The following is a 23,081-nucleotide window of genomic DNA, read 5'->3' as shown; positions in this document are numbered from 1 at the left end:
TCGTGTCACTGTTTGGATTATCTTCACATTGGACAGGTGAGGGATATGGTTGTTAATATATTTTTTTTTTTTTACAGGGGAAATGGGCATCGGTGGACTAGGCATAAGGATTGTTTATTATTTTCTGTTGTTTACAAGGAACAAGGGCTTCAATGGAATAGGCGTAAGGAGAGTATAACTTTGCTTTTTTATTTTAAAATGAACGTGTAAAACAGGGTGTTAATTTATATTTAAAATAAAGGATTTTATTTATGCTGTGTGTTTATTTCTAAACTTACAATGGGGTTAGTAATGGGTGCGTATTACCGATGCCACTCCATTACTAACCCCTGGACTTGATGTCACCAGTCAATACAAAGCAAGCAATGCCATAAGTGAGGTCACCTGGGTTCATGAAGTTTGAATTTCAGTGAACTTTCTCATGGGACCTCAACGCTAGACACAGCAGGAGCGATTATTTTCAGGGTTTTTGTGTTTTTTTTTTTTTTACAGGGGACAAAGGCTTCCATGGAATAGGTGTAAGGTGAGCATAACTGTGCTTTTATATTTTTATTTCAATAAAAGCCTGTGTCCTTCTTTCAATTAAAGGATATTATTCTGTTTGTTTCATTTTTACAATCTAACTATGGTTTTAGTAATCGAGGCATCTTACAGACATCGCTCCATTACTGATCTGTGAGTTTGATGTCAGTGACCATAAAACAGCTGACATCAACCCCACAACCATTACCCCACTTGCCACCACACGAGGGCAAGTGAAAGAGCCGGGTAAAGCACCAGAGAAGATGTGCCTTTTCTGGGGCAGCAGCGGGCTGCTATTTTTAGGCTGGGGGGCAAAATCCATGGCCCTTACCAGCCTGAGAATACCAGCTCCCAGCTTTAGCTTGTCGTAAAAAGTGGGGGGATATATATTTTCTTTTAAATGGTGTGAGAACCCCTCTATTGTTGATATCCAGCCATAATAAAGCTGATAGCTGAGTGTTGCAGCCCACAGCTGTTAGCTTTACTTGCCCTGGTTATCAAAAATAGAAAAGACTCCATGTCATTTTTTTTATTTATTTATACCACAGGCAACGGCTCATGAATACTCTTATCAGCAGCGCCTGCTATCGCTGTCATCAGCAACAGCAGGCATAGGCTGATGGGAGTAGTACTCTCTCTTCAGCCGACGCCTGTGACCTGAGGTAAACTTTTTACCTCTAACTGCTGTCTCACACTGTCATCTGACAGCATGGGAACCGCAGCTCTCTGACAGGCGGTAATGATCTGCATGACAGCGCAGGAAACACCTGATGTTTGTGGTGTAACATTAGGTGGTCGGTATGGACCCCGAACTTTACTTTTCGGGTTCCCCCCATCGCTACTGCTAATCAATATCCTTACAGATTACAGCAGGGGTCTTAGGTAACCAAAAAGGTATTGTCTGCAATGTCCAACCTATTTAAATAGGCTGTCCAAATTTGGCATAAAAGTCTGCAGCTACCGTGATTCTACAGACTTGTGAATTTTCATAGCACCAGCTATCAGGATTCTGAAGTGGCGGTGACAAGACTGGGCAGTCATGTGGTGTATGCAATATACCTATCTCTGCCCACATTTCAATTATATGTGCATGGCCTCGCTCAATGCACTTGCATTGAGTGAGGCGACACACGTCTAGTCGGAATGTGGCCGGGAATATACATATTGTATACTCGCAGTAACATGATTGCCCGGATCAGCACCAGCACTGGAGAATCCTGACAGGGTGTGCTGTGCGCCCTGTGAGGGTTCACCCGTCTGCAGTCACTTAGCGTGACTACAGACTTTCGTGCACTGTGCCTTCAAATCCATACATACTGTTATCCCTGCATATGATAAGATTTTATTATACCCATTCACATGTATTCTATTGGCCACCAAGGCTATTTTTTTTGTGCTGACTCCTGATTCTACTCAAGAGAGGACATAAGACTCTTGCTGATCCTGGACCATTGTGTAGGGGCAATACCCAACTAATCAACTGTGATCTTATGTGCATTTATAGATTTTGCAGAAATTTTAATTTAAAAAGGGGTCTGCTGATTTCCTGAACTAACACTGTGTCTATGGGTGAACTGCATATTCCTACCGATCTCATACAACACGTGGAAGAGCCCCTGTGCTTTTCCTGAAAAAAACACAGCAGACCTCCCGAGGCACTCAAGCCTTAGACATTGCCATTAAAGTATTCATTTATATAGTATTTATAGAGTTTTTCTCCCATAACACCATATCATTACAACGCTGTCTCATGACAGTGGGGGTCTTTTGCATTTGCCCCTCCTACACCAACATCACTGGTGCGATGCAGAGCCTGATCTGACTTCCAGTAATATCACAATGGTATTGTACTGTACTGGTGAGTGAGCAGTTAATAGGGTTAAACTATACAACAAATGACAGCTCCAAGCGTCGGCCTACAAATGGCTTCAGCATTCGTACGGGAGCTAGACATTTTTGGCTATTCTTAACCCATCCATTAGTCGGGATTTTATATTAAAGGTTTTGCTAAATCCATTCTAATCCTTTTTAAAAGCTGAACAAGGAACAATTCCTGTTCTAGTCCTATACAGACAGGATGATGACATGTTACATCACATAGAAGGCTTTAATAACTTTGGTGAAATGTATTAATGTATCACCATAGTGAATACGCCTGCTGTTCTGAAGCGCATGTCATGAGCCTGTGTATGGCGTGGGGTGGTAAGTGCTGCACATTACTATTGAACGTATAGGTTTAGTTACCTTGTCATACTTGTAACCAGCCAAAAGCAGCAGGAGGGTGAGAGGAAGAGCCAGGTACGAGCCCTGAACTACATCTTGCTCAGGCAACTTTCTCTGAAAGTCAAAAAAAGATAGATCATTCATAAAGTATATGTGTCACGAGGTGCAAACATCCCATCTCAGACTTGGCATGCTGCTTTACTCCTAAAACATATAATATACGTGTGCACCGTGAGATCCTCGTGTACGAAGCTTTTGTCTTTCCCAGTAAATCACAGATTTTTGTGCTGCAGACCTCTGCTTCCCAATTCACCAACAGCGGCTATCACTGTCTGCCATATTACTTTGGTAGAGATGTACCCTTATCTCCTACACAAATCCACAAAACCACTTGCCAGCTTGATAATCCTGTGGCAACATCCCAATTACTCTATAGAAACTGCTTGCTTAAATTAGCGCTGATGCTGCTGTGATCACAGGACTGTGAGGAAGTTAATTGCTGAAATAACTCCAGCTTCCTCCTACTCTGCCCCATATTAAAATATTTAGTGTATGCAGACTGTAAGTAAAAGAAGCTGATAAACAGCAAAGGACACTGCATAATCTAGACATGATTATATGGGAAAGCTCAGCTTTATATGCTGCAGACCTCTCCTTCGCAATTCATCCACAGGAAGTAGCTACTAATGCCTGCAATATTACTTTGATAGAGATGTAACCTTATCACATTCACAAATCTACAAAAACACTTGCCAGCTTGTATATTCCTGTTGTCACACCCAGATTTCACTAGAGAGACTGCTTGTTTACATTAGTGCTGATGCTGCTGTGATCACAGGACTGTGAGGAAGTACATACCGTTGCTGAAATAATTCAAGATTTCCTCCTACTCTGCCCCATATTAAATTTCTTGGTGTATACAGACTGCAAGTAAAAGAAGCTAATAAATGGCACAAGACACTGTATAATCTAGACAAGATTATAAAGTAAAGCTCAGCTTTATGTGCTGCAGACCTCTCCTTCCCAAGTCACAAACAAGAAGTGGCTAATACTGCCTGCAATGTTACTTTGGTAGAGATGTACACTACTTATCACATTCACAGATCTACAAAAGCACTTGCCAGCTTGCATAACCCTGCTGTCACACCTACATTACTCTACAGAGGCTGCTTGTTTATAGTAGTGCTGATGCTGCTGTGATCACAGGACTATGAGGAAGTAAATAGGTGAAATAATTCAAGTTTCCCCCTACTCTGCCCTATATTAAAATACTTGGTGTATGCAGACTGCAAAAAAACTAATAAACAGCCCAGGATGCTATATAACCTAGGCGAGAAATTGGAATTAACACAATGATGTGAAAATCACTGAAGGTATGATTGTAAACATTTGGCCACTCAGTTACGAGTACCTCCACTGACAAAAGCAGTAACATTGACTTCTATGTAAAGCAATTTCTTGTCTGGGGGTGGGGGTGAAATACTCCGGCGCGCGTTTCGTGCGCGTGTACCGCACTGCTTTCTCAAGGGGCTTCACTCATTTCTCCTTGGTAAGAACCTGCCAATATGGGTTTTCTAACTACTTCCACAATGTTGGGTACTACTTTTTCTCTGGTGGTTTTCATGCCTTGTTTCACTAACTAGCACAGCAGCACTTTGCTTGCATCATTGATATGGATGCGCTGGACTTGTGCAATTATGTTACATTTATGAGTGTTAACTCTGGTGCCTTTGTCTACCCCTGAAAGTCATTATGTCGGTGTTATATTTTACATTTTATATTGTCTTCTAATAAAAATGTAATCTTTTATTCACTGGTGTACTCCTCGTTCTCCTAAAATCCTCCATACACATAAATAGGTCCTGTACAACCTTCTATAAGGGCCAACATTGATCTATGCATATGTGCTAAAGACCTACTTACAATATGATCAAATTAAAAATATATAGAAAAGTGCAAAATGTATTATATTAGAGCAAAAATAAAAAATATATCAGTATGAAAAGTCATAATGAGTACATAATGTACATAAAAAGGCAAACAAATGCTAGACTGACCGTAGGGTTGAAGGTGAAAGTGATGTGCTTATGGTATCCCTGTGTGCTGAAGGAGATCTGCAGCAGGGTGTAGTCATACTGAGATTTAGAGAGGGAAGAATCCAGCTGTACAACGTAGGTCTGAAACACAAAAAAGTAAACGGCTAACAAACACTTCAAGTGCACAAGTCCTGCTGTGTCCGGTCGTCTGACTTCCAATTATGTATTTTATTTTTTAAAACAATAATTATAAAAAAATAACTACCTCTCCATCTCTGAGCAGCGGAGGGAAATGGAAAAACAGGGACTGTCCCAGAGAAACCGACTGGATGGGGTTGTCCAAATTTTCACTTTTATACAGTTTTACCTAGATTTAAAGGGAAATCAAAAGCCAATTACACATCACTGTTTTCTGCAAGTTTCATTCTGCAACACATTTTAAAAACTAATAAAAAAAAAAAAATCAAAAAGTGTCACAAATGAAATCTATACTTTACTCTGAGCAATTCTCTGCCTCTTCAATATTCTTGCCACCGTAAAACGCCACGTTAGGACAGATTTATTAATCGTGACTAACTTGAAGACAGGGCAAACTTAATTTTGCCACAATAGACTAGTCTAAATAGTTCATTACTTGGTATTTTTCTTTTTGCGCATCTGGATTTTGTGTCAAATTCATCAGAATGGTTAATGCACAGTATTTTCACTTTTTTTTTTCTTTCAAATAAAACTTTCTGGACCCTTTTAATAAGCTTTAAAGTGTCAATTTAATTCTTCAACTGTATGGGAAAAAAATAATTAACGTCACATCAACATTTCTCCTTGCGGACAGTCACATGTCAAGCCTGGCATGCCAAGGTGATGAGACTTAAAGGGGTGTTCCCATGAACAAAATTAAGATTTTGGGTACTCCCCGTAAAATCTTTCTCTGAGCCTTCATTGGGGGACACAGGAAACCATTGGTGTATGCTGCTGCCACTAGGAGGTTGACACTATGCAGAAAGAGTTAGCTCCTGCCCAGCAGTATATACCCACCAACTGGTAGCGAGCTTATCAGTTAGGCCTGATTCACACTTCCGTTTTTGACCATCAGTCAATATCCGCCGGTTTTTGAAAAAAACGGATCCGGTGGCATCCGTTCACATCAGTTAGGAACAGATCCGCTTTCCGCCTTTTTGGCGGATTTTGACTGACACAAAAAAGTGAAGTGTGAAACAGGCCTTAGTGAGAAAGCAGTAGGAGAGGCAACAGGTATAAAACTATCATAACATAACCACAACGAACAATAAACAAGGGCGCGTACTGTGTCCCCCAATGAAGGCTCCAAGAAAGAGATTTTACGGCGAGTACCCAAAATCTTCATTTCTCTATCGCTTCATTGGGGAACACAGGAAACCATGGGACGTCCAAAAGCAGTCCCCAAGGATGGGTAAAGGTGGTACCGTCAAATCAGAGCTCGGGTCACTGCTGCTAGTAGGACTACAGAGATTTGCATATGACTAAACCTATATGTGAACCTTGTAGAACTTGGCAAAGGTATGACAGAAAGACCATGTAGCAGTCTAACAAATCTACAAGACCAACGCCTGGAGGTGGGTGACAGATGAGCCCCCCCCTCTGAGCGAGTGGAGCGCCTGGTGACTTTAAATGGATGCAATCTGTCCATTAGTCGGTAGGCTTCAGAATAGAAGAGCGAACCCAGCAGGCCTTAATAAACTTGAAAACAGCCAAAACCTTTACGAGTACATTCTGGGATTATGAACAGTGAATCTGCACATCTGATTGGTGCTATCCAAGGAAGATAGCTACAGAGAATTCTACCAGGTCCAGTTTGTTTAGAGACCATTCTTGATAAAGAAAGGAAGCAAAAAAGGTCAAAAACAGTATCCTCATTGGGGAGAAATACAAAAAGCGACCTTAGGGAGAAAGGATGGTATCGGATGGTGACACCATAGATAAGGGGGAACAAGAGACCTGTGAGTTTGGAAACTCATCTGATAGAAGAAATGGTGACCAGGAAGGCATCGTTCTAGGAAAGGAGTGAAAGGTGTCTCGTAGAGGTTTGAATGTTTATTCTTGAACACTGAGTACTAACTTGAGATCCCAAGGTGTTACCAAAGGCCGGTAGGGGAAAAAAGAGTGTCCAGCTCCCTGAAGAAAAGTCTTGATCTGCAGGCGAGACGTTAAAATCTTTTGAAAAGGGATGTAAAAAGCAAACACCTGTCTCTTGAGAAAATTGAAGGAGAGGCCAGATCATTGTAAGAATCATTGTAAAACTAGGCCTTGACTCACTGAATAGTGGACAGAGCACTAGAAACGCTGCTATTGGTTATCTTGGGTCTAACTACTGGCTAGTGAGTCGCGCAGCTGAACTGCATTGCGGACAGCGATGTGGTTAAATGTCGATGGAGATCCTGACCTGTTGGATAATTCTTGGCAAATCGTATTCACAGGATGGAGGACAAGGCCCTTGGGGTCGTAACCGTGACCAAGGTTGGGTTACGTGGTAGATACGGACGGAGTCTGACACACTGGATAGCGGGCAGATCATTTGGACCACTGCTGAAAGCGGTCATATGGTACATGACAGATGGTGTGACTGACTTACCTGATAGCGGAGAGAGCACTAACATTTGCTGCTGCGATTAGACATGCGGTACATGGCAGATGGTGCATCCAGCTCACTGGATAGGGGCAGGAAACCTGGACCACTGATGCAAATGACCATGAGGAACATGACTGGTAGTGCATCTGAGTCACTAGATGGTGCGCGGTAAATGATACATCTGACTCACTGGATAGGGGGCATGAGACATGGACTATTGCTACATTTGACCATTAGGTACGCAGTAGATGGTGTATCTGACTCACCGAATGGTGGACAGAACACAAGTACGGCTGCTACAATCAACCATTAGGTATGTGGTAGATGGTGCATCTGACTCACCGACTGGTGGACAGAACACTAGTGCCGCTGCTGCAATCCACCAGGAGGTACGTGGTAAATGGTGCATCTGATACACTAGATAGTGGTCAGAAAATGTGGACTGCAGCTGTGATCGACCATGAGGTACGTGGTAAAAGGTACATCAGACTCACTGGGTAGGGGAACAAACAAACACATGCTGTTATTCCTATAGCACCTAAAGTCCAATTCCCCATGGATGGAAAAGCTGGTGGGCATAGGGAAAAAAAACACTCCATTGCTGCAGTCGAGGTCTGGATACCTGACCGAAATATACAGTCTGCAGGAGCTACATTGGGAAGGACTATAAGATATTGTATACATAGACAAAGGACAACCCTGTCTGTCTAAAAATAAAAGTGTGTCCTGGACTCTTTTTTTTTTTATAACATTATACACCCAGGAGCTATAAGCTACTGAGTTACAAGCTCTGGACCATTGGGAGGGGGGAGCTCTCCTGGAGGGAATGAAATTGAAACATCTATGCAGAGCGTCTAGACTCTAGCCCAAACACTTCAGTACAGCAGGTGGATGTCTGCTCATGAGACTCAGGGAAAAAAAAATGTGGTGCTGAGCAGTCAGCATTAAGGCTATGTGCACACGCTGAGGTTTTGCAGCAGTTCTGCAGACAATGTTATCCTATGGGATTTACATTCTGCTGTGCACATGCTGCGGATTTTTAACTGCGGAAAAGCTGCGGTTTTGAATCCGCAGAAAGAATTGACATGTCAATTCTTTTCTGCGGATTGCTGCTGCGGTTTACCATCTCCTCCATTGTAGAGATGATAAACCGAAGGCCAATCCGCAGGTCATTTTACCTGCTGTTCTGCAGATAAAAAAAAAAACCACAGACCAATCCACAGCGTGTGCCTAAGGCTAAGTGCCCACGTTGCAGAAATGTCCGCAGTATTTCCGCAACTCCCTGCCGCGGGTAAAACGCATGCGGAATTCGCATGCGGTTTCCCATAAAACACAAGCATTTTTAACTTGCAGAATGCTTACGCTTTCCAAGCGATTTGAAGCATCGCTTGGAAAAGTGATTGACAGGTTGGTCACACTTGTCAAACATAGTGCTTGACAAGTGTGGAAAACCGCAAAAGAGCAAAAAGGTTTACCCGTCCAGGCCTCCAGACAAATGCACTATCAGGGTGCAGTGGACCCATATAATTAAGATGGTAACAGGTGCAAGAATACCGATGAAACAACCGCTCACAGCCTACCAATACATGGAGGGGGCGGCTGCCTGGTATGTTAATGCACAATAAAAAACTTGTATGCGGCGCAGTTCAGGGTGCAGTTGGGCCCATTTGGTCTTGTAAACTGCGGTGTCTGTGTTACCATCTTAATTATATGGGCCCACTGCACCCTGAGTGCATTTGTCTGGAGGCCTGGACAGGTAAACCTTTTTGCTTTTTTACTCAGGATAGCATGGGATCACAGCTGATTCATTTTGTGAGAAAAAGCATTTCCAGTTTTTTAAAAAAGGTTTTACGTCAATGAAAATCATTTGTGATCCCCTCCTGTCGTCTCCCACCCAGGAGATGTGGTATGATCAGACCATGTCCCTGCATGGTCAGACACAGCCATTACACAGTAGGGGCACATTTATAAGATCTCAGCACAAATTAAAGGGTTGTTCACTACTCTGACAACTCTTTCTCAATTCCTCCTTGTAAAATAACATTATCTACCGCGGTGCTGGTACTGGGCTCTCATGGGGATCGCATGACAGTTATGTCATGCAATCCCTGAGGTCAAACAGCACTGCCTTCACTCTCCTCGCCTTCAGCCGAATCATATACATAATCAGGAAGTGGGAAAGCAGAAGCACTCACAAACCGGATGTACAGGGGTTGAAATAAGTACTGAACTCCTTTAACCTTTATATTTTGGAATACCAAAGAAATGTGTCGATGGTAAACATTGCACTCTTTTCAGTAGCCCAGTTTTCCTCAAATGACACATCCCAAAGGATCAAGCAAGGTCTTCAACTTAACACCTCTCTGCACTAAACTTGAAGACATACATTTTATGTATATTTTTACGCACAGCCTCTGGCAAAAGAACAAAGCGCAAATCACAGAGGCTGCGAAGTAGAAGGCTCTCACGGATATAAGTGCAGGGCTGGGTGCACAGCATGGCATCGGAAAAAACGTGGACGGCAAGGTTGTAACAAGTGATGGAAATAAGAGTGCAGAAAATGATCGGCTGTGAAAGGTGAAGCTGATGAAATGCAGAAAAACAGTTTACGGCGGGTGAGTGATTCGCAATTATTTCCTTTGGATTATATGTTTTAGGAATTTTTTACCTCATTTATCTCGACCATCACAGGGTAAAGATGGGACGGGCCCTTAGGGCTTTGCTTAGGCTCATGGCACCTCCAGCAATCAGCTGGTTATCGACATTGGAAATGTTAAAAGGCTACAGAACATAACTAATATATATATATATATATATATATATATATATATATATATATATTTATTTAGTGTGTGTAAAAAATAAATAAATATATATATATATATATATATATATATATATATATATATATATATATATATATATATAGATATAGATATATATAGATATATATATATAGATATATATATAAAAAAATGAATGTGTGTGTGCCTCAACAACCAATCACGAAACATCTTTCATTTCACCAGAGCTGTTCAAAAGAAGCTGAGCTGTGATTGGTTGCTATGAGCAACAGTTTTTCTTGCAAACAATCACTAAGCATCTCTCATTTCACCAGAGCTGGTTAAAAGAAGCTGAGCTGTGATTGGTTGCTATGACCAATAGTTTTCCCACTTGACAACACCTCGACACTGACATGGTGGGAGACATCTAGCATCGCTGGGAACATAAGCTCCCAGCCATTGTCTGCCCCCCTGAAAGGAGCAGTGAGTACATGACAAATGAATACCCCCCATCCTGTGCCCATATCCCCATCACACATCCTCCATCACATAGGCACATCTTCCCTCTTAGGGTATGTGCACACGCTGCGGATTGGGGTGCGGATTTGGCCGCGCGGATTTTGTAAAATCCGCAGGTAAATCTGCAGGTCAAAAGACCTGCGGTTTTTCATCTGCACAATGGAGGAGATGGCAAACCGCAGCAGAATCCGCAGAAAGAATTGACATGTCAATTCTTTCTGCGGTTTCAAAACCGCAGGAAAACCGCACGTAAAAATCCGCACCGTCTGCACGGCGGTTTTTTATCCCCATAAGGAATAAACGGTACTGTACACCGCAGCAAAAACTGCTGCGGACCCGCAGCGGCCAAATCCGCTGCGGAACCGCAGCAGAATCCGAGCGTGTTCACACACCCTTAGGCTATGTGCCCACGTAGCGTTTTAAAACGCTCACTAAAAACCGGACTCCTTCCCAGAAATCTCACGTTTTTTTCCGCGCGATTTCACTGCGATTTCGCCGCGATTTTCGCGTGTGATATTCAAGCACTTTCCAAGCGATTTGAAGCATCGCTTGGAAAGTGATTGACAGGTTGGTCACACTCGTCAAACATAGTGTTTGGCAAGTGTGACCAGGTTTTTACTATTGAGGCCGCCTATGCGGCATCAATAGTAAAAGATAGGATGTTAAAATGCTAAAAAAAATAAAAAAAATCGGGGTATATTTACCTTCCGGCATCCCACGCTGCCATCCCGGGCCACAGCGTTCCCAGTAATGCCTTGCGAGACCTGTGATGACGTAGTCTCGCGTTGCTATAGCGATTTCGCGAGACCGCTAGAGTCACGCGAGACTACGTCATTACAGGGTCTTGCCGCAAGGCATTACTGGGAACGCTTAGGCCGGGAATGCAGCGCGGGACACCGGAAGGTAAATATACCCCGATTTTTTATTTTTTATTCTTTTTTTTACAGGGGTCTGGTACCCAGGGCCTGGAGGACAGTCTCCTCTCCTCCACACCGTGGGTACCAACCGCACATGAGACGCTTAACTTCCCGCATGGTGGGCATAGCCCCATGCGGGAAGTAAGTGATTCTCATGCATTCCTATGGGTGCGGAATCGCAGCAATTCTTTGCGATTCCGCACAAAAGAATGAGCATGCTGCGATTTTTTCCGCGATGCGTTTCCGCCGCGGAAAAAAGCGCAGCATTAGCACAGCATGTGTGGAATGCCATAGGAATGCATGGGGTGCGTTCTGTACACGATTTTTAAACGTTTTCGCAGTGTTTTCACGCCAAAAATCGCGGCAAAAACGCTTAAAAATCGCTACGTGGGCACACAGCCTTAAAAGGATCATTGGTATGGATGTCAGAGCAAATCCATCCAGGGGCTTTGGTTTTAAAAGGATCCCCGGTATGGAAGTTAGGACAGTTCCACTCTGCTCTGTGGTTCTGACCCCAGGGTCTCTTAAAGGGATCATTGGTATGGAATTTAGGTCAAATCCACTCAGCGCTCTGCTTCTGACCCCAGGGTCTCTTAAAGGGATCTCCGGTATGGAAGTCAAGGCAAATCCATCCAGAGCTTTAATTCTGACTCCAGGCCTCTCTTAAAGGGATCCCCTGTATGGAAGTCAGGGCAATTGCCTTCAAATGCTCTGGTACTGACCCCAGGCTCTCTTAAAGGGATCTCCGGTATGGAAGTTAGGGCAAATCCCTCGGCACTCTGATTCTGACAACAGGGTTCTATTAAAGGGATCATTGGTAAGCAAGTCAGGGCAAATCCACACAGTGCTCTGGTTCTGATCCCAGGCTCTCTTAAAGGGATCCCCGGTATGGAAGTGAGGGAAATTCCACTCTGCGCTTTGGTACTGACCCCAGGCCTATATTCAACACTACAGATATGCAACACAAATTAACTAAACGATTACCCAAGTATCCTCTACTGTGTGATACTTTCTGCTGAGCTGTGTATCTAATCCTATCATGTGTTACTGACTGCTCAGCCGTGTATCTAAACCTATCCTGTGTGATGCTGACTGCTGATCCGTGTATCTAATCCTATCCTGTGTGTTACTGACTGCTCAGCCGTGTATCTAATCCTCTCCTGTGTGATACTGACTGCTGAGCCGTGTATCTAATCCTATCCTGTGTGATACTGACTGCTGAGCCATGCATCTAATCCTATCATGTGTTACACTGACTGCTGAGCCATGTATCTAATCCTATCATGTGTTACTGACTGCTGTTCCGTGTATCTAATCCTATTCTGTGTGATACTGACTGCTGAGCCGTGTACCTAATCCTATGCCGTGTGATACTGACTGCTGAGCCGTGTATCTAATCCTATGCTGTGTGATACTGACTGCTGAGCCGTGTACTTAACCCTATCCTGTGTGATACTGACTGCTAAGCCGTGTATCTAATCCTATCCTGTGTGATACTGTCTGCTGAGCTGTGTATCTAATAGACGATAACACCATAGAAATGATAAGAATAATAGGCCTCAGTTACTACAACTGTCTACAAAGAAAACTGTTGCTGATAGCAACCAATCACAGCTCATTTTTCATCTTTTAAACAGCTCTGGGACAGCGTGGCGAGTTTTGAGTGGAGACTTTTGTGTTTCGACTTTTATGTGGCGAGGTTGGTGTATGTGTGGTGAAATGTGTGCTGAGGGGGGTATATGTGGTGAAGCACGTGGTAGTGTGTGGCGCATTTTGTGTGTGTGTTCATATCCCCGTGTGTGGTGAGTATCCCATGTCAGGGCCCCACTTTAGCAACTGTACGGTATATACTCTTTGGCGCCATCGCTCTCATTCTTTAACTTTAAGTCCCCCTTGTTCACATCTGGCAGCTGTCAATTTGCCTCCAACACTTTTCTTTTCACTTTTTCCCCCATTATGTAGATAGGGGCAAAATTGTTTGGTGAATTGGAACGCGCGGGGTTAAAATTTCGCCTCACAACATAGCCTAGGACGCTGTCGGGGTCCAGACGTGTGACTGCAAAATTTTGTGGCTGTAGCTGCGACGGAGCGGATGCCAATCCCGGACATACACACACATCGAACTTTATATATTATTATATATACACACACACACACTATATATATATATATATATATACACATATATATATATATATATATATATATATATATATATACAGTGCCTACAAGTAGTATTCAACCCCCTGCAGATTTAGCAGGTTTACACATTCGGAATTAACTTGGCATTGTGACATTTGGACTGTAGATCAGCCTGGAAGTGTGAAATGCACTGCAGCAAAAAAGAATGTTATTTCTTTGTTTAATTTTTTTTTAAATTGTGAAAAGTTTATTCAGAGGGTCATTTATTATTCAACCCCTCAAACCACCAGAATTCTGTTTGGTTCCCCTAAAGTATTAAGAAGTATTTCAGGCACAAAGAACAAGGAGCTTCACATGTTTGGATTAATTATCTCTTTTTCCAGCCTTTTCTGACTATTTAAGACCCTCCCCAAACTTGTAAACAGCACTCATACATGGTCAACATGGGAAAGACAAAGGAGCATTCCAAGGCCATCAGAGACAAGATCGTGGAGGGTCACAAGGCTGGCAAGGGGTACAAAACCCTTTCCAAGGAGTTGGGCCTACCTGTCTCCACTGTTGGGAGCATCATCCGGAAGTGGAAGGCTTATGGAACTACTGTTAGCCTTCCACGGCCTGGACAGCCTTTGAAAGTTTCCTCCCGTGCCGAGGCCAGGCTTGTCCGAAGAGTCAAGGCTAACCCAAGGACAACAAGGAAGGAGCTCCGGGAAGATCTCATGGCAGTGGGGACATTGGTTTCAGTCAATACCATAAGTAACGTACTCCACCGCAATGGTCTCCGTTCCAGACGAGCCCGTAAGGTACCTTTACTTTCAAAGCGTCATGTCAAGGCTCGTCTACAGTTTGCTCATGATCACTTGGAGGACTCTGAGACAGACTGGTTCAAGGTTCTCTGGTCTGATGAGACCAAGATCGAGATCTTTGATGCCAACCACACACGTAACGTTTGGAGACTGGATGGCACTGCATACGACCCCAAGAATACCATCCCTACAGTCAAGCATGGTGGTGGCAGCATCATGCTGTGGGGCTGTTTCTCAGCCAAGGGGCCTGGCCATCTGGTCCGCATCCATGGGAAGATGGATAGCACGGCCTACCTGGAGATTTTGGCCAAGAACCTCCGCTCCTCCATCAAGGATCTTAAGATGGGTCGTCATTTCATCTTCCAACAAGACAACGACCCAAAGCACACAGCCAAGAAAACCAAGGCCTCGTTCAAGAGGGAAAAAATCAAGGTGTTGGAGTGGCCTAGTCAGTCTCCTGACCTTAACCCAATTGAAAACTTGTGGAAGGAGCCTCAAGATTAAAGTCCACATGAGACACCCAAAGAACCTAGATAACTTGGAGAAGATCTGCATGGAGGAGTGGGCCAAGATAACTCCAGAGACCTGTGCCGGCCTGATCAGGTCTTATAAAAGACGATTATTAGCTGTAATTGCAAACAAGGGTTATTCCACAAAATATTAAACCTAGGGGTTGAATAATAATTGACCCACACTTTTATGTTTAAAATTTAACTGAGCAACATAACTTTTTGGTTTGTAAGATTTATGCATCTGTTAATAAATCCTGCTCTTGTGTGAAGTTTGAAGGCTCTAACTTATTTGCATCTTATCAAACCTGCTAAATCTGCAGGGGGTTGAATACTACTTGTAGGCACTGTATATATATATATATATATATATATATATATATATATATATATATATATATATATATATATATATATATACACACATATACACACACACATATTTATGAGAAATGTGTGATCATCATATGCAAGTTAAAAAAAAAAATCAAAGTAAACTTAAAATTCCTCTCTACGGGCACTATTATTACAGCAGATAGGGAATCACATAAAGGCTTGTCCAGGAGTTTTATATTGTTGGCCTATTCTAATGGGGCATTGGCGTGTGGTTATAAATGCTTGTTTCGCGTTTATCTTGCCGTGTAAACAGGCTGCCAATCACCTGATAAACTAAAAAAAACACTGGTTCATCGGGTGAAAATGATCAGGCATAAAAAAATAAATCATTCTCGGTTGCACTTTGTTCTATGTAAACAGGACGCACACTGCTAAGAACGATGGAAGCCTTTGCACACTGAGTGATCTATTATAAATCGCTCACTGCACGCACTTTGCTTGGGTCTGCCTGTTTAGCCAGGCATTCAAATAACTGCTGATCAGTGAAAGTTTAGTAACTGGCGGTAGTATCGTGCCACCGGTCAGTTAGTCTAAATGGACCCTTAAAATGGTCATGAAAATCTGATTCGTGGTGGTGTGACACCCAGCACCTTGCCGATGAACTGTTACTAGCGGCAGCTGGGTGTCATGAATTGCAATGCTGCACAGCTAGTGGTTGTAGCTGGGTACATGCACCCCCTACTTAAGTCAATAGGGGGTGGATATGCACTACCCTCCGCAGCCACTGTACAGCTGACGGAGCGGTGCTGAGCAGTTCCGCAACTGAGCAGTTCCACCCATAACTCGCAGAGGAAACAGCTGATCGGCAGGGGCGCACGTAGGCTGCCCTTGTTCTCAGCAGCAGAGGCCCCGTTTACAAAAAAACATGTGCTGCCAAGAAAAAAATCTTTTGGGCTAGGCAAAAGATAATTTAACTTCACAAACAAGCGTTTCGGTTGTTCATCAGGTTATCGTCAGCCTGTTTACACTGCAAGATTATCGGGACACGAGCGTTCCTAGGAAAGATCATTCACAATCATACACTGTAAATGGACTTAAAGGGGGGGTGTTACTGAGCATCCCACCTCCTACACGACTTGTACAACATGAGGTAGAAGCTCCTGAATATGAAAGGTGCAGGGCATTAGATTAATATAAGGAGACCACATTACAAAGCTTAGGAGCCACATCGGACTACGGAGCTGTAACCCAGCTTTCCTGCTACATGAATCAGTGCTGTCACTGCATTAACGTAAGCAGTGGGAAAGCTGGATTACAGCTTAGCAATAGTACATTCTTAGACTGCTGCCATCACTAGGAAAGCTGGATAGCAGCTCAGTAACATGCTCTGAGACTGCTTCCGGGATAGCTGGGTGACAAATTCTGATATAGATATACATATACGTATCAGTCTTATCAGAAATCATTGCATAAGATATAGGTAAAAAGGAGGTGACGATCATTGACTACCATTGCACAACTTTCCCAGAAACAGATAAAACCAAGCAACGAACTAACCAAGTTTAATATTTCCAATCTGTAAAGTTTGGGGATAATAAGTTTGGGGAGTGGATTTGTCTTGATGTGACTCTAGGGCTTTGCTGTGATGATCCTATACTTTATGTCCTTCATATTTTTTCCCTTGTCTCTTTTCATGTCTCTCTGCAAACAGTTTACCTTGTCTCATCAAGAGAACGATAAAAGCTTCCAGTCATTTGCCCATCGCTCTAATCCTCCAATTATTATTATAATGGGATTACTTTACAGCAACAGTAAAGTGAGCTAACCCTTTCATCAGGACCTTTAGATCCTCTCTGATCAATGCTAGATCTTGCATTTAATTCTTCCATGTATAGTATAGCTCAATTTAAAGGGACCCTGTCAGCAGACTTGTGCACAGTAACCTACAGGCAGTTTCAGGTCGGTGCCATTATACATAGCTAAGATCCAAAAGCTGCTATTGCACATGCGCAGGTGGCGCCATCTTGCTAGGAAAGAAAAAAAAAATGTCCTCCTCCAAGTTTTCGACAATCGCCTCTATATACACCGATAGCTGCTACTGCGCAAGTGCGGGTGACGCCATCTGGGAGGAGGAAATTTTTTTTCCTTCTCTAGCAGGATGGCGCCACTCGCGCATGCGTAATAGCAGCAATTGGATCTCGGCTATGTACACCGATAGCTGCTACTGCACAGGCACGGCGGGCTCCATTTAAAAATTTTTTTTTTGTTACATACCTCAGGAAAAGCTCAGCCACATGTAGTAACTACACATTAAACATGCGATTATTCTGCAGCACAAGTGCCATGGCTGTCGCCTGCCTGCAGAAGGGTTTTTTTTTTTTAATTCAGTGTGTACAGATATTCATTATTCAAACTAGGGGGCAGGTCAGTGAGGGATCAGTGACTTGTCAGCAGGCTGCATTATGAATACCTAATCAGAGCACCACATGAAGACCCCCCACAGGCCGCCCTGGAGCACGGGCATATTATTAACTAAAAACTGAAAATAAAGATGTAAAACAACCACAAGACGGATTTCATCACCAGATATCATTGTAATCAGTATAACGGCGCCAACCTGACACTGTCTGTAGGTTACTGTGCACAATCCTGATGACATGTTCCCTTTAACCCCCGGAAGTATTTTCGTTTTTTGCTCCCCTTCTTCCCAGAGCCATAACTTTTTTATTTTTCCGTGTGAGGGCTTGTTTTTTGCGGGAGCAGTTTTGCTTTTGAACAACACCATTGGTTTTACCATGTCGTGCACTAGAAAACGGGAAAATAATTCCAAGTGCGGTGAAATTGCAAAAAAAAGTGCAATCCCACACTTTGTTTTTTGTTTGGCTATTTTACTAGATTCACTAAATGCTAACACTGACCTGCCATTATGATTCTCCAGGTCATTACGAGTTCATAGACACCAAACATGTCTAGGTTCTTTTTTATCTAAGTGGTGAAAAAAATTCCAAACTTTGCTTTAAAAAAATTGCGCCATTTTCAGATACCCATAGCGTCTCCATTTTTCGTGATCTCAGGTCGGTTGAGGGCTTATTTTTTGTGCACCGAGCTGACATTTTTATTGATACCATTTTGGTGCAGGTCCGATCTTTTGATCGGCTATTATTGCATTTTTTTGACTTTTTTCCCGCTACGCCACTTAGCGATCAGGTTAATCTTTTTCTATTGATAGATCGGGTGATTCTGAACACGGCGATACCAAATATGTGTATCTGTGACTTTTTTATTGTTTTATTTTGAATGGGGCAAAAACGGGGTGATTTCAACTTTTATATTTTTTTTTATTTTTAAATTTTTTTACTTTTGGCATGCTTCAATAGTCTCCATGGGAGACTATAAGTTGCCATAACCCGATCGCCTCTACTACATACATGCGATAATCAGTTCGCCTGTATGTAGTAGAATTCCTCACTTGGTTTGAGCGCCGGCCACAGGGTGGCGCTCACAACCATAGAGGTCTCCAGGAGACCTCCGATTGTCATGCCAACCCACCGGCGAACCGTGATCACGTGAAGCGGGTCACCGGTGGGCGGATTTCCGAAGCGCTTGTCAAATGCCGCTGTCAGCATTTTACAGCGGCATTTAACGGGTTAATAGCTGCGGGTGGATCGCGATTCCACCCACAGCTGTTCCGGGCACATGTCAGCAGCTCAAAACAGCTGACATGTCCTGAGAAAGATGTGCGCTCACCCCTAGAATCCCACATCAAAGGGAGGAAGTCCGACATCGGCGTACTATTACGCCCGTTGTCGCAAAGGGGTTACGGAAAAAAATGCAGCAAAAAATGTAAAAAAGAAAATATTTAAAGGGAATCTGTCAGCACATTTTTAATAGGTAATCTGAAGACAGCAGGAGTAGGCGTTAAAACACAGATTTCAGTGATGCCTCTCTTATCAAGCTCCTTGGTTTTGTTTGCTTGAAATGATTGTTTTAGCACCAGGAGCACCTCACTGTCTATAGACTGTGTACAGAGAGCCTGGTGTGGGCGGGGTTAGCTTCCTCAGCTGTGCTTCATGCTACATGAAATACTCCAATTGTGTCAGAACGGCTGCACCCAGTAAACTAAGCGATACAATGTTGGATTCTGCTTCGCTTTGCTTACATCAAGCTGCTCTCAGATGAGATCCCAAGATTAGACCAAAACTATTAAGGATACACTTCAAACTATAATAGAATCCATGACCATTTTAGCTAGACATCAACCATAACTGACTGTCGATGGAATATAGTAATTACCGTGGTGTAGACCAGACAGGGAGGAGGCCCTGTCTGGTCTAAACTTCCTTTTTCTTGGATTCTGCTCTCAGATGAGGTAGCAAAAATCTACTGACAGATTCCCTTTAAATACCCCCAAGAGAAATGTACTTTTAATTTTAAGTGGATTCTGCCTTTGTTTGAGGGTATTTTTACAGAATCAGCCAACAAACCCATTCCAATGTAAAGCTAATGTGATTGACAAAGTTTTCCACTCAAAATAAACTCCAATATCAGACACAAAAAAAAAAAAAAGCAATAAAACAAGTTTTTTTTGTTAATAAAGTCCGCCATACGTGAAGAACAGGAGTGCCACCTGGTGGACACATCATATACTTCACCAATATATACAATTGTACACCGATACACATAGATACAGTAAACTCTAGGTGCATGATATATGGTAAAAATATAAACTATTTTTGGCAAAGAAGGCTTAAAATATTATAATACAAACAGGGGATTATTCCCAAAGTTTGTATAAAGGCTGTGACTTACCAACAGTGTGGAGAGGTGTTCAGGGGAAGTTATGACATTTCCACTCAGATCAAACTGGTTGATTTGTCGGAAAGCGATAATGTTAATATCTTCTATATCGTTATCTCCAACCTTTCGTACAAATAAAAAGGGTAAGATGTTATGGGAGACTAAAGTATGTACTGTATATCAAGCTGCGGATTAAAAAAAAATGCTGCCTATATTCGAGACGCATGTAGAAATGCTAGCATAAACCCAAAATGTGTCCAAAATTAAATTCATAAATTCCACCATTGTTTTTTGGGTTTCATTTTAATGGTTTTAGTAACAGGACTCTCCAGGTCAGTATAAGTATGGCAACAATACGTGATACCCATGTAGGCTTTCTTTATTATTTTAGCAACTTGAAAAAATATTGAACGATGTAAAAAAAAAATATATCATTTAAAAAAAATTAATTAGTTTTGCATCACCATCTCCAAGACCTATCACTTTTTTTTTCCTTGATATTCCTTGATGGCCCTGTACAAGACCTAGCTATAGCTTTAATGGTACCATTTTGAAGCATATATGAGGATTTGATCATTTTAATGCATTTTATAAGGGAGATGCAGTGGTTATAAAAAAAAAAACAAAAAAAAACAAAACAGCAATTTGTTGTTCTCTACAGCATTTATAATTTTATATTTTCATACATTGTACTATCAAACACACAAATACCATAAATTCTTATTTTTGAATATATATATATATACACACACACACACTTTTATTTTTTACTTTTTTTTTAGTCAACATACATACATACATACATACATACACACACTTTTATTTTTTACTTTTTTTTTTTAGTCAACACAAGGGTCTAGAACTTGCTATTTATTTCTGCAATATATTTAGCCTGTATTGAATTGATTGGCTTCTAGCTCAGCTCCTTAAGGTACAGCTATGATTTGTGACTACAGCTTGGTTACAGTGACTATAGGGAGTCTGAGACACGCCCTCTGCCTTATGATTGGTTCTAGCTGCTGCTCTCTCCCGCCTCCGTGCAGTTCTGCCTCCTCTGATTGACTGCTGTGTATAAACAGTGCCTACCAGAGTATATAAAAAGCCCTGTAGGAAGTCAGCGCATGTAGAGCCAATCAGTAGCCGTACCGCAAAGACACAAAGATTATAAAGTGAAGACTTCTATACCACTAGCGAGAAATACATGGATCTCAAGAAATCGCTGCACATATAGTATGATGAGGAGATGGTAAGGCAGATACCAGGGAGGCACAATAATTAAGAGAAACATAAGAAAACAATCAAAAATAAATTTACAAGAATTTTCAGAACTTACCTGTATTACCCGATATGAAGGCAAAGCACGTTCAATATGGTCATTTCCTTCAGCCTTCAACTGCACATGGTAGGTGCATCCAGGCTGGAAATAAATGGAAAGCGTTCATACTATTCATTTCTGGAAATACTAGAGGCTGGCAAAAATTAAGGCGACTAAATCCTGTTGCTATCAGTTAGCATAGGCGACTAAAGCCTGACGATATCAATTAGCATAGGCGACTAAAGCCTGTCGAGATCAGTTAGCATAGGCGACTAAAGCCTGACGATATCAGTTAGCATAGGCGACTAAAGCCTGACGATATCAGTTAGCATAGGCGACTAAAGCCTGTCGAGATCAGTTAGCATAGGCGACTAAAGCCTGTCGAGATCAGTTAGCATAGGCGACTAAAGCCTGTCGAGATCAGTTAGCATAGGCGACTAAAGCCTGACGATATCAGTTAGCATAGGCGACTAAAGCCTGACGATATCAGTTAGCATAGGCGACTAAAGCCTGACGATATCAGTTAGCATAGGCGACTAAAGCCTGACGATATCAGTTAGCATAGGCGACTAAAGCCTGACGATATCAGTTAGCATAGGCGACTAAAGCCTGTCGAGATCAGTTAGCATAGGCGACTAAAGCCTGTCGAGATCAGTTAGCATAGGCGACTAAAGCCTGACGATATCAGTTAGCATAGGCGACTAAAGCATGACGATATCAGTTAGCATAGGCGACTAAAGCCTGTCGAGATCAGTTAGCATAGGCGACTAAAGCCTGTCGAGATCAGTTAGCATAGGCGACTAAAGCCTGTCGAGATCAGTTAGCATAGGCGACTAAAGCCTGACGATATCAGTTAGCATAGGCGACTAAAGCCTGTCGAGATCAGTTAGCATAGGCGACTAAAGCCTGTCGAGATCAGTTAGCATAGGCGATTAAAGCCTGACGATATCAGTTAGCATAGGCGACTAAAGCCTGTCGAGATCAGTTAGCATAGGCGACTAAAGCCGGACGATATCAGTTAGCATAGGCGACTAAAGCATGACGATATCAGTTAGCATAGGCGACTAAAGCCTGTCGATATCAGTTAGCATAGGTGACTAAAGCATGACGATATCAGTTAGCATAGGCGACTAAAGCCTGTCGATATCAGTTAGCATAGGCGACTAAAACCTGACGATATCAGTTAGCATAGGCGACTAAAGGCTGTCGAGATCAGTTAGCATAGGCAACTAAAACCTGTCGAGATAAGTTAGCATAGACGACTAAAGCATGACTATATCAGTTAGCATAGGCGACTAAAGCCTGTCGAGATCAGTTATCGTCCGGCTTTAGTCGCCTATGCTAACTGATATCGTCCGGCTTTAGTCGCCTATGCTATCAGTTAGCATAGGCAACTAAAGCATGACGATATCAGTTAGCATAGGCGACTAAAGCCTGTCGAGATCAGTTAGCATAGGCGACTAAAGCATGACGATATCAGTTAGCATAGGCGACTAAAGCATGACGATATCAGTTAGCATAGGCGACTAAAGCCTGACGATATCAGTTAGCAATGGCGACTAAAGCCTGACGAT

The 23,081-nt window shown here is 42.5% G+C and overlaps 1 protein-coding gene across 1 annotated transcript in view; it reads right to left on the bottom strand.

Annotated features, from left to right (window-relative positions):
* LOC141047703 (BOS complex subunit NOMO1-like) overlaps positions 1-23,081 on the bottom strand; it is a 111,088-nt gene that overhangs the window by 10,726 nt on the left and 77,281 nt on the right. The window contains exons 26-30 of the mRNA XM_073542933.1: positions 21,526-21,609; positions 20,205-20,315; positions 5,047-5,148; positions 4,803-4,922; positions 2,767-2,859 (exon numbers count right to left, since the gene is read on the bottom strand). Coding sequence (XP_073399034.1) covers positions 2,767-2,859; positions 4,803-4,922; positions 5,047-5,148; positions 20,205-20,315; positions 21,526-21,609 — 510 coding nt within the window. The remainder of the gene's footprint in view (positions 1-2,766; positions 2,860-4,802; positions 4,923-5,046; positions 5,149-20,204; positions 20,316-21,525; positions 21,610-23,081) is intronic.

The sequence above is a fragment of the Dendrobates tinctorius genome, unplaced genomic scaffold (genome assembly GCF_039654945.1).
Source record: "Dendrobates tinctorius isolate UK_male_01 unplaced genomic scaffold, ASM3965494v1 ptg000129l, whole genome shotgun sequence".
NCBI lineage: Eukaryota > Metazoa > Chordata > Amphibia > Anura > Dendrobatidae > Dendrobates > Dendrobates tinctorius.
The sequence above is the reverse complement of the archived record's forward strand: the minus strand, read 5'-3'. Positions and strand labels throughout refer to the sequence as shown.